The sequence below is a fragment of the Ambystoma mexicanum genome, chromosome 9 (genome assembly GCF_040938575.1).
Source record: "Ambystoma mexicanum isolate Mex_15411 chromosome 9, UKY_AmexF1_1, whole genome shotgun sequence".
Taxonomy (NCBI): Eukaryota; Metazoa; Chordata; class Amphibia; order Caudata; family Ambystomatidae; genus Ambystoma; species Ambystoma mexicanum.
This window is the reverse complement of record NC_090931.1, coordinates 970,132,363-970,148,044: the sequence shown is the minus strand read 5'-3', so window position 1 is coordinate 970,148,044 and position 15,682 is coordinate 970,132,363. Positions and strand designations below refer to the sequence as shown.

The 15,682-nt window shown below is 44.6% G+C and overlaps 1 protein-coding gene across 4 annotated transcripts in view; it reads right to left on the bottom strand.

The window, feature by feature from the left end:
• The window catches only part of GAD1 (glutamate decarboxylase 1), a 356,368-nt gene that overhangs the window by 46,932 nt on the left and 293,754 nt on the right, over window positions 1–15,682 (bottom strand). For all 4 annotated transcript variants that reach the window (XM_069616186.1, XM_069616187.1, XM_069616188.1 and 1 more), the window contains one exon: window positions 12,398–12,487. In XM_069616186.1, coding sequence (XP_069472287.1) covers window positions 12,398–12,487 — 90 coding nt within the window. The remainder of the gene's footprint in view (window positions 1–12,397; window positions 12,488–15,682) is intronic.

Here is a 15,682-nt window from a genome sequence, read left to right as displayed (position 1 = left end):
AGCATCATCTTTGATCCAGGACCCTTAGGTGGTGTAGAGCATTCTCTGGGAATGCATGATGCAGTAAACAGATGATCCTCTGGGAGCTAATAGGCTTTCTCAAGATGGTGCCCAGACTTCCAGTCAGGATGCAGTCAGGCTCCTGGGTGCTGTAAGCCAAGGCAGCTTCATTTTTGTGGTAAGGCACTCAGATGGCACACAGTATCCTCTGGGAATGCGGGATGTGACAAAAAAAGTTCTTATGAAAATCAAGTTACCTGATGTGATCACATGACCTTCTTGGAGCTAGGCAGTGTCCTTAAGATGCCTTCTAGACATCCAGGAAGTCTGAAGGCAAGGTCCTGCGTGTTGTAAGAGCAGGGAACGTGATGTTTGGGACTGGCCTTCAGTGGTGTGCAGGATCCTCTGGGAATGCAGGATGCAGCAAAACTAATTGAAAAGGAAAATCCAGTCAAATGGTGTGGTCACATGACCAGCAGAGAACCAATCAGGTGCTTGGGGTTGCTTCCAGACTTGCAGACAGGATGCGGGCAGGGTCTAGTGTGCTGTAAGCCCAGTAGGCTTCCCTCGATAGGGCACTGTATCCTCCAGGAAAAGAGGATATGGCAAAAAGACTTTCAAATGAAAGTCAAGTCACCTGATGTGACCACATGCCCCCCTGGGGGCCACTCTCAGCAGGGTCCTGGGTGTTGTAATCCCAGGGAGCTTTGTATAGAGGCCGGGCCCTCAGATGATACATGGTATCCTCCAGGAATGCTGGATGTGGCACAAAGACTTTCAAATGAAAGCCAAATCACCTGATGTGACCACATGCCCCTCTGGTAGCCACCCAGAGATCTCAAGATGGCATGCATAATTTCATGCAAGATGTAGGCAGGGCCCTGGGTGTTGTAAGCCCAGTGAGCATCATTTTTGTGGCAGGACCCACAGATGGTACACATGAAAATGACGTTTAAATGAAAATACAGTCACATAATGTGGTCACATGACCGGTTTATGTCATAATTTTGCTTTTTGTAGGTCGCCTGACAAAAAGACCAATTATTTTCGGCCAATTTTAGGCGGCATACAAAAAGTGAAAAAGCGACATTCCCTCACCCGCACCTCCCTGCCTCCACCACCCTGACCCCTACCACCACCAACCCCCCTCTCTGGCGTGATCAATTAACAATTGGGGGGGTTTCACGTCCCAAACCCCCTCCCTCAGCCCCCCATGCCTCCCTCCCCACCCAGGACTCCCCCAACGCAAAAATATACAAACATACAACACACACTCACACACACAAACACACACTTACACAGTCTACCTCGACAGCGCTTCCGGGTCCTGGCGTGGTTTTCAGACCCTGCGCGCACTTGTGTGTGGCAGGGGCCTGAGAGTCCGATTCAGAAAGAACGCTCCGTTCAGTCACGGAGCAGTCTTTCTAAACCGTTTTTTTTTTTTAAATCCATTTTTTTTAAAGAGTCCTCTTGACCTAATACCACATGACTCACTAGGAACCAATCAAGTGCTCAAGATAGCCTCCACATTTCCAGACAGCTTGCAGTCGGGGTCAAGCGTGTTGCAAACCACAGAGATTTGTTTTTGAAGCAGGAACCTCAAATACTGCATGTGATCCTCTACGAATGCATATTATGCCGAAAAATGACATTACAATTAATGTGCTCACAAGGCCCGCTCAGTGACAATCAGAATGCTCCAAATGTCTTGGAGATGTCCAGGCTGGGTGCAAGCAGAGTCCTATGTGTTGCAAGCTGTGACAGCTTCGTTTCTGAGGTATGAGATGACCCACAGGATCCTCTACACATGCAGAGGATGTGACGAAAAATGTACTTTAAAATGAAAACACAGTCACTTGATGTGGGCACATGACTTTCTGGGGGCCATACAGGGTTTGCACTATGGCTCCCAGACTTCCAGGCAGGGCTAAGTCCAGGGGGATTCGTTTTTGATTGTTCACAGGATCCTCTGGGAATGCAGCATGTGGCTTAAAATTACTTTGAAATGAAAATACAGTCACATAATGTTGTCTCATGGCCCTCAGGGAGCTAATCAGAATGACTAAAGTTTCTCTTTACAGTGTTGTTTCTTCTTTTTTTGCAATGGAACGGACTCCAGTACCCATGATTCCACGGGAACATCCTTAGAACCATGTTTGGAATCATGGTTCTACTCTTCTGGAGCAAGTCTGATCCACTCAAAGATGAGACGGCTCTTTCAGGAAGAAGGCATGCCACCTTGTAATCTGCCAGAGCCTCTGCTACAGAGGTGCCAGGAAAGGTATAGTTTTCTACTCCCAAAGGATTGCCATTCGGTAGCACTCTAGCCTGTTCAGGGAATTCTTCTGAAGCCTGATTAACCTGATTGGTATGGACCTGAGCCGAGGTCTTGAATCCCTTTTCACTGACCTTGCCTGACCAGCACTGGTGGTGGTCACACCCTGAACAATTATTAGCCATATTGACCAGTGTGTGAAGATATGGAACCCTCTGACCTCGAATGGCCAATGCAAAGCCCACACTGTAAGCAAGTACCGTTCTGGAGGTTGGCAATTGCCCCACCAACCACCTGCATTGAGCCCGGCATGGAATTATCCTAAAGTACGGCCACAGAATGAGGGCAGGGAATGAAATCCATCATCACTTCTGGGATCAGTTCTCTATCTACCCTTATATAGCGAGAGGTCATGTAACTTCCTTGAAATGTTTTAAAAGTTAGTGATAAACTAAATACAAAATAAAAAAAAAAAAAACATATATATATATTTCAGTAGTTACTTTACACAGCGCAACCCTTGCCAGAAAGCAGCAGTGTACTGCACAATGAAAGGCGTGGAACATAGAAGGGGGAGGGAAGGGGGGGCTTGCCAATCCCTGGTACCCTTCATCTGCATATGCTGGAAATGACACCTCAGAGACCATAGCAGTGCTATTGCACATACCAGACAGATGTAGATTGCCCAGGCACACAACAAAGGCTCTACGCGAGCCAACAGTAGAATTGGATACATGAACTCAACACACGCCTTGAAGTCAGTAGCATATGACATGCGACTCCTTATGGTAAAGGGTGACATTTTGACCACAGACTAATTTGTTACTTTTTATAACTAAAGGAAAGAATATTGCAGGCAAAGCACTAGACACTCAAAAAGAAAATTATTTTTCATAACCTCAAATGTACAGGGGAAATGAAAAAAAATGTACCAAAAAAAGTCCAAGAGGAGCGGAATGCAAACATCATTCCACTACAGGAAGTTGTGGGTCTCCTGGGCCTGTTACATAGGTGAGAAAAAGAGACGTCTTTATGGGAGGGTAAAATGTCCATGCGCCCCAGCCCCCCACCTTAGGAAGGCGCAGAAGGCAGCCTGATCTAAAGAAATCAGTTCCCATTGTTCACAAGATTTAAATAGCACACAGCAGGACATGGTATGGAATGCTGCTGAGGTTCTACGCATACTACCAGGCTGGTGCTGATAAGTACATTCTGCTCTGATCAACTAATACACTAATGCTTTCTGTGTGCTCTCCAGTACACATAGTCTGTGAGAACATTACGGCTCAACTACCGTAGTATTCCCACCTTGCTATGGGGAATATATTGATCATGTGTAATAGCCACATTTGAAATGAATATTTATAGCTTTGAGTGATGCGATGGTTCAGAAGATAGCGCAGTGTGTTAAGCAATCATTGCAGAGATTCATATGCGAGATTACAATACCAAATCCAAGCAAGGCCGACTCAGCCTTTCCTACGTCTGAAGTTGATAAACCTGTGTGTATATTTTTTTGTTTTGTAGCACAATAGGTACTATTATCACCAATGTACCTGCAGTAGATAGCAGTGGATATAGAAATGAACAAAGCATCAGTATCTTGAAGGTCTAGAAATGGGTTCCTTCAGATGGGTGTTGGTAAAACCTTGGCACCAACCCACAACGATGAGCATGAAATAGAACAGAGAGGTGAGAAGGTACCCAAATCCAAGACTGTGGAACCAAAGCGTTCATGCGCGTATCCTGGCTTTGCCAGCAAGCAATAACGTGATCCATTCAAAATCCATCTTATATCACTGACAGTACTATGGTGTCTTCTGTGAAAAAGTTTGCCTTCTCACATTCTGGTGGCATTGCCCAGCCCTTTACCTGATCTTTCGTTTTATGTAGGCCATTAGAGTGGAAGGAGTTCTGAACAGAAGAGCACGTACCAGATATCACAGGCCACTGGCAAGCATATTTTAAGTTCTGCTTATTTGACAACAAAACAAAACAGTTGGCTTTCTTGTACAATTTAAATGTTCTTCTGCACATCAGAAATAAAAATACACAAGCCTGTGATTTGGAGTGTCCTTAGAGCTTTCAAAGAAAAAAAAGAAAAACCCAGATGAAATCTCTTAAAATCACAACAATGTTGATGCTGGTACTTGTATACTTCTCTTGATTATGGAGACAGTGAAGCTAGGATCATTCCCATTTTAGATCATATGCTGCCATAACGTTTTTAGAAATCATGATGTTGAGTTTGTGATTTGTGCATTTTATAAATCAGTTCATGAAAGTCAATCATTAACAAATAATTGCACCTTGCTGATGGTGAGAACTGGAAAAGTAAGTGTTACATTTCAGAAAGTGCAGATTAGGGGCCAAATTCAAGCTTCGCCAATGTGTGATCCTGGGCATCTCATCTAATCTCATATTGCCTAACCTGTACATATTACGAGTCCACAAACCTTTCAGAATTGTGAAAGAATCATCATCACACAAGGTTTCCCAGGCCATAGTGTTGCTTGATCTATAATAACAGTGAGCATTGATATATTGCACACCACAAACACCTGTGTATTGGCTGTCTAGTGGCAACACCAATTGCAAATCATGCGCCTCTTGTGATCTCAGTCTGTCTGGATGAAGACACCTCCCTGATAGCTAAACAGCATCCACTCTCTATGCTATTGCATGTGTGGCTTTCTCTTTGGTTCCAATTGGTCTCCTCTATCCATGCTTGAGCACTTATGCATTCTGTGAGGCTGCTAATCTGAGTCCTCTGTGTATCCTGGGTTTTGTGTACCTGCCTGTGTACCTTCCTCATGGCTGCTATTATTAAAAAGTGTTGTGTGCCTATGCTAGAACAAGTACCCTCGCTGTGGACTGCTAATGTTGCTCTTGAGAGGCTACTTGTTTATTATTCTTATTACAGCAAGAATGAAAAGGGCAAGGGGACTGAAAGGAAGTACCCATGCCTAATTTGATCTCTGCGAGGGAGCATATCAAGCTATGGATTGTTACTGAGAAGTGGGGGGGGGGGCTACCAGAAAATCAGGATCCCTTCATTTCTCTGCTTTGTTGGGGTGGGGACCAACGGTGTCTGTGCCCGGGCCCAAAAGTGTTTAAAGGGACCCTGGGGAGAAGGGTATCATTCAAAGCTTGTCTACCAGGCATTCAAAATTCTAAAGCAGTAGATTTTCAGAATTTAGAGCAGTCTCCCGGTCTGCTGCAGAAAAGGGTTTGGAGAAAGTTGGGAAAGAGGACGAGCAAGGATGAAAGAGTATAAAGGCTCTTATTAAGAAGAAGTAGGGCATGCAGATTGTGCAGGGTGACCTGAGGACACCCAGAAAAAATGCCTCATTTACTTACCCTCCCTTTAAAGCAGCAATTCCTTTGTGATGCAATGCCCATATTTGAGAAGACGCCTGGAAATGAATGCCACAGTAGCATTTCAAGGCTATCCTGAAACCTATCAGGTTATTTCATACTTACATTCATTTCTTCTCCTTACCCTGGTGGTGTTGACCTCGACTGAGGTGTATAGGATTTACACATTCCTCATTTACATCTGTTGTAATGTACACAACAACTCTCATTGCTTTGGTTCCCATGTGTAACTTGATGTAGCCAAACACTGCCATCTATAGGATCACTTTCAAAATTGGTAATGGATTTGGTCTACTAGTTGTATGCTGTGCCCAGTGCCGGCACATCTATAATGGCCGAAGGGGCATTGACCCACTGGGACTTGGCCCCCTGTCGCCCATTATGGAGGAGTCGACAGTCGAGGAGCCAGCCCAGTGAAACACTGAGCGCTCCCTCAGCTGCTTTTTCCAGCTGGGGGAGAGGTCCTGTGCTCGCTGAATCGTCAAAGGGAAACAAACTTTCCTTTTGACAGTTTAGTTCCCCAGCCGCACAAGCTCAATGAGCCATGCAAGGCTGCAGGCCTTTTGCTTCTGCATACTTGCATAGCTCATTAGAAATGCTGGCTGTGGAACAGCGTGTCTGTATGTGTGAAGGGGTTTATGGATGCATGCATGCTTGTGTTGTTATGAGTGAGTGTATGATGAAGGCTGCTCGTGTGAATGAGAGAATGCTTGCTGTGTGTATGTTGTTTAAATGTGTGTGTTTGTATGGTCACTGTTTATTTATTATTTAAAAATGGGCATGATGCGTGTAGGCTTGTGTTATGAGTGAGTGTATGATGATGGATGCTTGTGTGAATGAGAGAGTACTTGCTGAGTGATTGTTGTGTGAATGTGTGTGTGTGTTTGTGCTGGTCCGTGGAGCTGATTTTAGCTAATGGGGGAAAGGAGGGCTGTCGTTTTTGCACAACCCACCTCCTAACCAGCCAAAATCAGCTCTCCTTCTGAGGCACTCGGGGGCCCAGGGTAGAGGGATGTTATTTGTTTACTGGGCAACTATGATAGATGTCTAGAAAGAAATACCATGCCTGTGCCCTGTGCCCCCCAGTATCTTACATACACACATAATCACTTTGATTGTGTGCAAGTGTTAGGCGCTGTGAGCCCTAAGGGACAGGGATGGCATTTTTGTATGAATGCCTGTGAGCTACACAGGGCCACAGGGGGCGGGAATGGCTGTTTTTATTGGGCATCTATGTACTCACACATAATCACATTCCTAATTAATGTGATTATGTCTGAGTGAAAGCCGCTGCCGCACCACGGGGCAGACAGGGCAGTTATTACTGGGCATGGTTGATAACGCAAGCATGATAAGTGTTATTATGTAGCTAGACTGGCATTTTAATGCAGCCGGTGTAGCCAGTTCTTATTGTGGTATACCATTTTGTATTGGGCAGCTTTGATAAAGGAAGCATAATAAGTGTTATTACAAATCAAGAATAGCATTTTTATTCAACCAGTCCACCCATTTCTTACTGTGGCATGACATTTTGTATTGGACATCTTCGATAAAGCAAGCATGATAAGTGTTAATATGTGATAGACTGGTATTTCAATGCAGCAAGTCTAGACATTTCTTATTGTGTTATGACATTTTGTATTGGGCATCTTTGGTAAAGCAAGTATGATATGTGTTATTATGAAGCAAGACAGCCATTTTCATGCGACCAGACTAGCCATTTCATATTGTTGTGGTATGACATATTGTATTGGGCATCTTTGATAAAGCAAGCATGATAAGTGTTATTATGTAGCTCGACTGGCATTTTAGTGAAGTCAGTTTGGACACGCTTTCATACTGTGATATGCATTTGTAAGGAAAAACCAACTAGAGTATGTTCTTATGTGGGGATACTGCCATGTATCGGCAGAACAAACATGGACATGTTGTCTTATAGTATCATTACTGGCATCAATCGCAAAGGAAACATGAGTATGTTTTTATATGGAAATACTAAGGTATAATGGTGCAGTAAGCATGGAAATGTATTGGCACAGCCAGTGTGAAAATGTTTTATACTGGCACATTTGTGAGGAAAGGCATCATGAAAATGTGTTGGAAAAATGCTCCTGTGCACTGTTGGTGACTTGCATCTATTGAATTTTTCCATGAGTTACCCTACAAAACCAATTGCAAACTGTTTGGGCTTTTACCCAATTTGTCTAAAAAGTGTGCTAAAAAATGCACCATTTGAACCCATTATTTTAAACTGCTTTGCGAGGGAGAACCCCCCGAACCCACTTTGATTGATTCAGGCGCCCTTGCTACGCTCAGTCAATATGGCATATCTAGGAGAAATATTTCTGGCTGTGCCTTTGGATCTGTGTGCCGTAGTGACAGGGAACAGACAGCATTTAGTCTTACTGGCTGGATCAAGATAACAAACGTGCAACTGAAATGTGGCAACGAATATTAACCCACCTTTAAGCAAACAGGAGTCGCACACAAAATCAGGTTTGAACCATATTGGGGTTTAAGAGGAAGTGTGGTGTGAGGCTTGGAAGGCCCCAATCGAAATCTCTGGGATTTCTGAAATTCCTCACTTCTTCCAAAGAGGGCGATGACAAGCTCAGGGAAAGGTTAGGAGCCTTCAGTAGGCTACAGCCAGGCCTCTCCCTCCAACTAGTGGCGACTTGGATATCACAATCTGTGTAGCAAGGCAGGGCGACGTTCTGCTGAATTTGTCGAGTGTCCTGCTCTGGAGAGAAGGTTGAATGTACGTTTGGGCAACGCTTAACCAATGATTGTTTCACAGGCCCGGATCTCTAGTAAGAACTCCAGGTCTGGTTTGTTGTAGAGTCTTCGCCTGCCGTTACTGATGGGGCCCAAGTGCCTGGAATCCTGAGTGCAGTGTATAGCTGCAGTGGCGTACAGCAATACAAGAACATTCTGACTGAGATGCAGCCTCTAACTAAAATCACAATTTTGAAATGAAAATCCCCAATTCATCGAACTCCACCAAGAGCAGTGCTCCCTTTACAATTCAAACCACCAAGCTGGCAGACTCCCTTCCATTTCGAATCCGCAACTACAGGAACACCTAGCTTCCAGAAAGTTCTTAAAATGTGTATATGCTCCACCCACTCTCGTCCCCACCAACACTCAAGGATAGTATTGGTCCACTGATGGTCCTTGCTGCTTATGGATACTATTGGCAGAACCACCCACATACACTTGTCGGCTTATGGTACTTTCTAGTCAAGTGGCATGCCAGCGAGCGTGCACAATGCCAGGCAAATATAATCTACCTGGCGCCTAGCACCTTCCGCAGCTCTACTGGTATGCCTTAGACATAGCAACAAAATACGCAGCCCATGATTGGATCACATCTCCGGCCCTAGCCCAATACTTGCAAGATATCCAACTTAGAGCCCACCTCAGCCACACACTCTATTATAACATGTATAGTCCCTGGCGGCTCTAGCCAATCAGCAATCACAGACCTGCAGGATGTTCTATCACATATGCCGGGCAACACATAAATGGCCGCATAGATGGGCCAACAGTGGCCCTTTGGAAAACATGAACCATTGAACCATAAATAAGACTTAATCCGGATGGAAATGTGAGGTGTTGACATTATTGTCATCCTAAATTAACCACGTTCTGCTCCGAGTAGACTTCCCCACACCTGTAGATCTTGGTTGGGGCAACATCAGCACAGGGAATGGGCTAAACAAGACAGAGCTGCACGCTGGCAAAAAACATCTTGCCAGAGTGCCGCTCTGTCCCCCACATCCAGAGGCTAGCATATGACTGTCCCAGATATGATATGATATGACATTTATAACGCGCCTGTACACAAGTGTTTCTAGGTGCAACAAGACAAAGAGGGGGAAACAAAGGGAGGACAAAACAAACATGTTACTAGGCCTTGTGTCCTTCAGAATGTGCAAGAGAAGCCCGCCTTTACACAACACTCGGACGCCACAGGTCTGACTACCAAGGCAAGAGAAGGAGTCGGACTCTGCTCAGCATGCAGACCATCTACTACTAACTGGGTGCAACATGAACGGCAGCCCGCGCACATGTGCAGCTTCTACCTCGCATGAAGTAACAACATATGCGTAGAAGCATTGACTACCCGAACAAGCTTCATGCAACTTACGGTTTACGCTACCCACCCTTGGTAGAACTTGTTCCACACGGACATCGGGAAGCGGAGGTGCCCCCCGGATCAACATGTTGATCTCCAGACGGATTTAATACCACATGTAACACAATTGGTCCTGAAGAAGATGATCACAGCTACCTTGATCATCGAAACCGGTCGACCCTACCTGGCATGTGTGAGCTCATGCAGAAGACGATGTCCACGAACAGAATATAAGGACACGTATAGAAACCTATATTTTTAGTGCTAGATAGCAATTTTAGCCTCTAGTGCTCATTGCTCTCACAGTAGAGAATATGTTATGCTTTTATCAGAATAAGGTCTCAAGTCATTGACACTACCTCCAACAACTGGTGATTAAAACTTAGATTGAAAGTCCAGTAGAGAGGCCAGGTCACTGTGAATTTGATCGAGACACTAACATATGGCATTTCTGTCTCCCTACAGTAGTGATGTTATTGACCTTAATCTGGTATTTTAACAGCTTATATGTATGAATGTTAGATAGGCGTCACACCACCCAATGACTAGGGAAAGACTCCCATAGACAGGCACAGGGTGTTCATCTAGGTAGGGATAGCCTGTATGTGTGCAGTGTACCGTTACTAGATGTTTGAATTGTCTAGTATGTCATTCTGTTTCTCCACTACTGTTCTACAGTGTTACAGTAAGCAACTATAACGGTTGGAAAGTACTTAGGCCCCGGGGTCTTTAGCTATTTAGCCCTAGGTGTGTTTTATGATATATGATATCACATTTATAACACACCTGTACACAAGTGTTTCTAGGTGCGACAAGACAAGGAGGGGGAAACAAAGGGAGAACAAAACAAAAATCTTACTAGGCCTTGTGTCCTTCAGATGGTGCAAGTGCGGGGAGCAACGAGCAGACCGCTTTCAGAAAAGTCTTCTGAAAGCAGTCTGCTCAGGCTTGCACAGAAATCTACCATCCTGCTCTAAAGCTGCATTATCGCACTTGTTATGAACATAGCCCCCTTCAACAAGCTTTTAGCCGGTCAAGTGACACAGCGAGTAGAGTGCTCGCTTTGACATCCTACAGAGCCTGCTAACGCAGGTTTGAATCCCGACAGGGCCAAACTCAGCCTTTCAACCTTCAGAGGTTGATAAATGAGCACCACAACCGTGGGTAATAATAAGCAGCGCTCAGATACCTGAGTGTTCGTAGTGCTATATAAATGCTAAATTATTATTATTATTATAAAGGCTCAGCACTGGGCACTGCATACTGAAATTGCCAAATCCTCACGTACAGTGTTGCAACTTTCCAAACTGAAATACATGTCCTGCAATTTACAGACATCTCTTTATTAGGGTGAATATTGTGACCAATCAAAACAGAAGAGGCCATTATTCGCTTAAAATGGTTTCTTACTAAATCACTATGAAACATGTTTAACATTTGAAATTGTGGACATTATGATGTTCCCATAATGTTCATTGCTTTTATGCAAATCGCCAGGATTGGGTTCTATGAAGAGATACTGTGTTTCGCAACATGGCAAGGCCCCCGCCCCCTGGCCCTTCCCTCTCCTTCCCACTGCCCCGGTTCCCCAGTACATTCTTTCCATTTGCAGCACTGGGCCACATCACAGCAACTTTTCACTGCTGCAAGATGAATTTTGCTTGGAAGTAACACGAGGACCAAAAGTGCCCCAGGACAAAAAAACATATACTTTCAATGCATTTTTTCGCCATATCAACGTTTCTCTTCCTGATAATACTATTTCGCATTCTCTCTAGGCCAGACGTTGTCTTGGATCACACATGCATTAAACGGACGTTCTCCCCCCCTCCCCCCAGTAGGGAATTTGTTACTCTGGACTAGAAGTAATAGCGTGCAGCATTCCACTTGCATTGGTGCCAGGATTCTGAAATATACCCTTTGATTGACTACTGATGCTATGCGGTTTAAGGAAAATGCCATCCGGGTCCATTTGAAGAATGCGTGATGTAACATTTCTGCTTCGCCAGAAAGAACTGTTCGGTTTATCAGAGCTTCTTTTGTGCCGCATGCATTCCACTGAAATTCATACTGTACAAATATGATTTTATTAAACCGTATGGGAAGATTGACGTGTGGCAGCCATTTCTAAAGTGGTCTGACACAATTCAGCACCATGGTCCATTACTAACACAATTGAGGGGGTGTCCGTTTATGAGTTTAATGCAGAAGACCGGCCTGGACCACATGAAGTGGAACAGTGATGGGGAATTAAGCCCAGTTTACGAGCAAGTTTGCCCAGCTGCTGGGCAATTTTGTACTGACATGTGCACCAAGTTACCAGTGCAAAAGTGCCCCGGAATTGAGTGAGCAGCGTAGAAAGGACATCTGCTCTCAGCGACTAGTGCAAGAACCACATTCTGCACTTCAAAGGTTGCTACCGGATTGCCACCATCGGGGCAATTTACCGGCCACAGACCGCTCTGGCATCAGACTGCATTCTGAGTCTTTCTTCCCCTTTCACATGACACAACATAACTATCCAACTCATTTAAAAACAGAAATAAGACAACATATGTGTTGCAAAATGTCAGTAAATCACTTTTCTTGGAATGCCAATGCCGTACCCTGTGCAGTTTTTCTTTTCTCTCTTCGTTGTGTGGCATGTTCCGGAGACTCGGTGGGATGTACCAAAAGCATACATTTGTGTGTTCAGGCTGCAGAAAATAAAACATTTTGACAATGTAGATATTAATTCACACAATGTATTCAACAACTCAAGACTGAATGTATTCTTTTAGGCCCAAAAGATCTTATCACAAATTGTCTATATTCACCCCCACACCCCTAGTAAAACCGGTGAAAAACTTTGGGGTTCACTGGGAAGTTGACTTAAGACTAAATAAACAAACCTCTGAGGTTTCAAGAAATGTCATATTTTACACTGTGCCAACTCTGAAGGCTTTAGACCTTTCTGAGCCAACCCTACTGGGCCACTCTCACCAGGACCTTCATGGTTTCCAGGTCGAGCCATACAAATGCCTCGCTCCTCATTAGCCCAGATCAGCAACTAGAAACTTTTCGGCTCCTTCAAAATGTGGCAGATCACCAGATTTTTGATCTCCCAAAGTCAAGTTCAGCATCTATAGCTCGTGCCCTTCTGCATTGGTTCCCCACGAGACAGGATCTACTTTAAGCTTCTGTGTCTATTCTATAAATGCCTGCATGGCCTGGCACTCAGCTGTTTAACCAACAAGATATATCCTTATCTTCTCCAATGGGCACTCTGCTCTTGCCATGCTGCTCTGCTCACCGTCCCCATCGCTAGATTTGATTTTCGGGGAGTGGGGAGCCGCTTTTTGGTAAAGTACTTCACTTATGTAATGCTCGCCTTATAACATCTTCGTCTTTCCCAACTTGTTCGCATTCCAGAAAGCCCTGAAGACCCAAATCTTCTGGTGATCTCTCTTGTTCTTCATACCCTCACCGTGGGGAACTAAGTGCACCGGTTTAATTTGCGCCTAGATACTGTTGGTGCTCTTGTCTTGAGCAGTGTGTGTTATAAGTGTGTTCAATCCAATCAATCAATCCACATGTTGGGTGTCTATTAAACATCACCCATCACACTTTTGTTTTGGACAATTTTGATTAAACAGCATGCAAATGAATCCCAAACATTTAAGTTTGCAAAGAATATACAATAGTTATATGAGCAATTCATTGGCTGTCGGTAAATAATCAATCCTCAGTGCAGAGAATGGGAAATGCTACCAGGTAATAAGATATGATGATAAAATAGCCAATTGTTTCTGAAGTTTCAGCCTCTGGCACAAGGTAGCATTTTATCATCTTTGCCCAAAAAAGGAATATGTGCTAGTGACTCATAAAGGCGTTAATAGAACACCCAGAACCGTATCTGCAGCCATCTTCAACATAGTTCCAAAGGCAGATTTTAGAAATATTAGATGTGATGAAAATTGTCCTAAACCCACTTGAAGGGAGAAAAGGAACATATGCGCTGCAGCTTCCCTGGAAACCTAACCAGAACAGTGGGCGCCTTTGCTATCGGTTGACTTTAGATCCCCAAGTGGCAAAGGATAAAAGGCCCTCCCAGTAAGCGACCCATAGTTCGATAGATATGGCTCAACCAGAGAACCTTAGTGGCCGCCAAAGACATCAAGAAGCGCTTCTTGGTAAGAGTCAACCCGTCAGTCTTTCTGCAAGAAATGCCTCGTTTCAGACTTCTAGTGACGCCTTTCGTCCAACATGATCTCCAAGGAAAAGTAGAGGGTAGTTAAGCCAAAACTTATTGGATTGTTTCATCGCTTGAAATGAGCTGTGTTGCTGCACGTTGAAAAAGGTACATTAAGAAGCGTTTTTTTAATGTGCCATTTATACACCAGAAACTGCTCCTATTGACCCCACCATAGCACCGTACTTGTCTGCACCTACTGCTTTTCAGCGATATTTCTCCAATGATAGACAGTTTGCTTGCCCTACATGACGTGTTGTAAGATGCCAGAGCCTAAGCAGTCTGGTTAGGGACAGAACGTAAGGGCACGATTTAAGGGTATGCGTAAAGTGACCAATGAAATAATCGTGGGCGTGATCTTTTCCAAGTGTCAGGCTGACCGGCAGCACTATTTTGAGGTTTTCAGCAAGGTAATACTGACAGCAGCTCCAATGGCTCATGAAGCATAAGATGGAGGCAATGTTGCGTAGTGGCCGAAAGGATTTCACCACCTGCAGGATTTAGCAATGATGATAGAAACTCAGAGGCTGATCCAGAGAATGGCGCCTTCTATCTATGCCAGGGGGATACTGGAATGTGGCTCTTAGTGTTCCGCCCGTAGGGGACGTCCATAGCGGCAACACAGTCTCGGATTGTCCTCATGTGTTTCCCTTATTCAGAGGCTCCCCTTTCTTGCATGAGGGCATTGCTGAATTAACCTCACGGGTCGAGTGATGTGTAGGATCGTGCCTCAGTGGTGGCTATTTCACAGAGGGAAGAAGCTGGATGGGGTTCTTTCTTAGCTGGCATCCCGCTCACATGCCTCTTTCCCCTTCTAGGATCTAGGGACCCTGTTTCCCTGGACATGAGTTCTTCCTTTGTGCCTTTGAGGTGGAGAGTGGGCCCTCATTATTCGGATTGAGGTCTGTCTTGGACTTGGCAGCAAGGTCAGGATCTAGGCTTAGTGCAAAGATCACCCTTAGTGCAGGCGCTACAACCTGAAATCTATTTAGACTCAATTATAAATGAATAGGTTGATTAACCTTATATATTAACGCAGAATAAATAACAATTCATATTTGTTGAGTGAAAATGTCAGTAGGTGACTTCCTAGTCTTCTAAACATCAGAACCTGGATCTAAGTCAATCAAAAGCCAAGTTGTCAATAAAAGTAATATAACACAAAGGAAACTATCCAAAAACAAAAGCCCACTACGTGGCCATGAGTTTTGCCCTAGGACTGGCACGCAGGAGTAGGGACCATGGGTGGTGAGGTAACCAAGGGGCCTGGGTGCGTCGATGAGTGATGCAGATTTCAGGAGGATCCCCTACCTACCTCTGGTAAGCTACGGGGGAGACAGGGGCTCAGCACATGCAGGGGTGGACTGGGAACCAAAGGAGGCCCTGGAAATAATGTTGAAAGGGGCCCCATATTACAGATTTTCAGCAAGCTCAACCCTTTTTCTATGAGGACATTTGGAAAGACCACACAAAAGAGGCTCAGAGTGCAGAGGCCTACTCAGAGATCCCTATAGGCCAGTCCACCCCTGTCCACATGATACCATTGGGAGCAAAGTCCCCTTAAGAGATTTCAAGGAAGATGCGGGTAACATAGTACAGAATGGGCTTTAATGGGCTTTTTAGACAGCCTGATAACTTGTAGCTGTCATGGAGAAGGTCA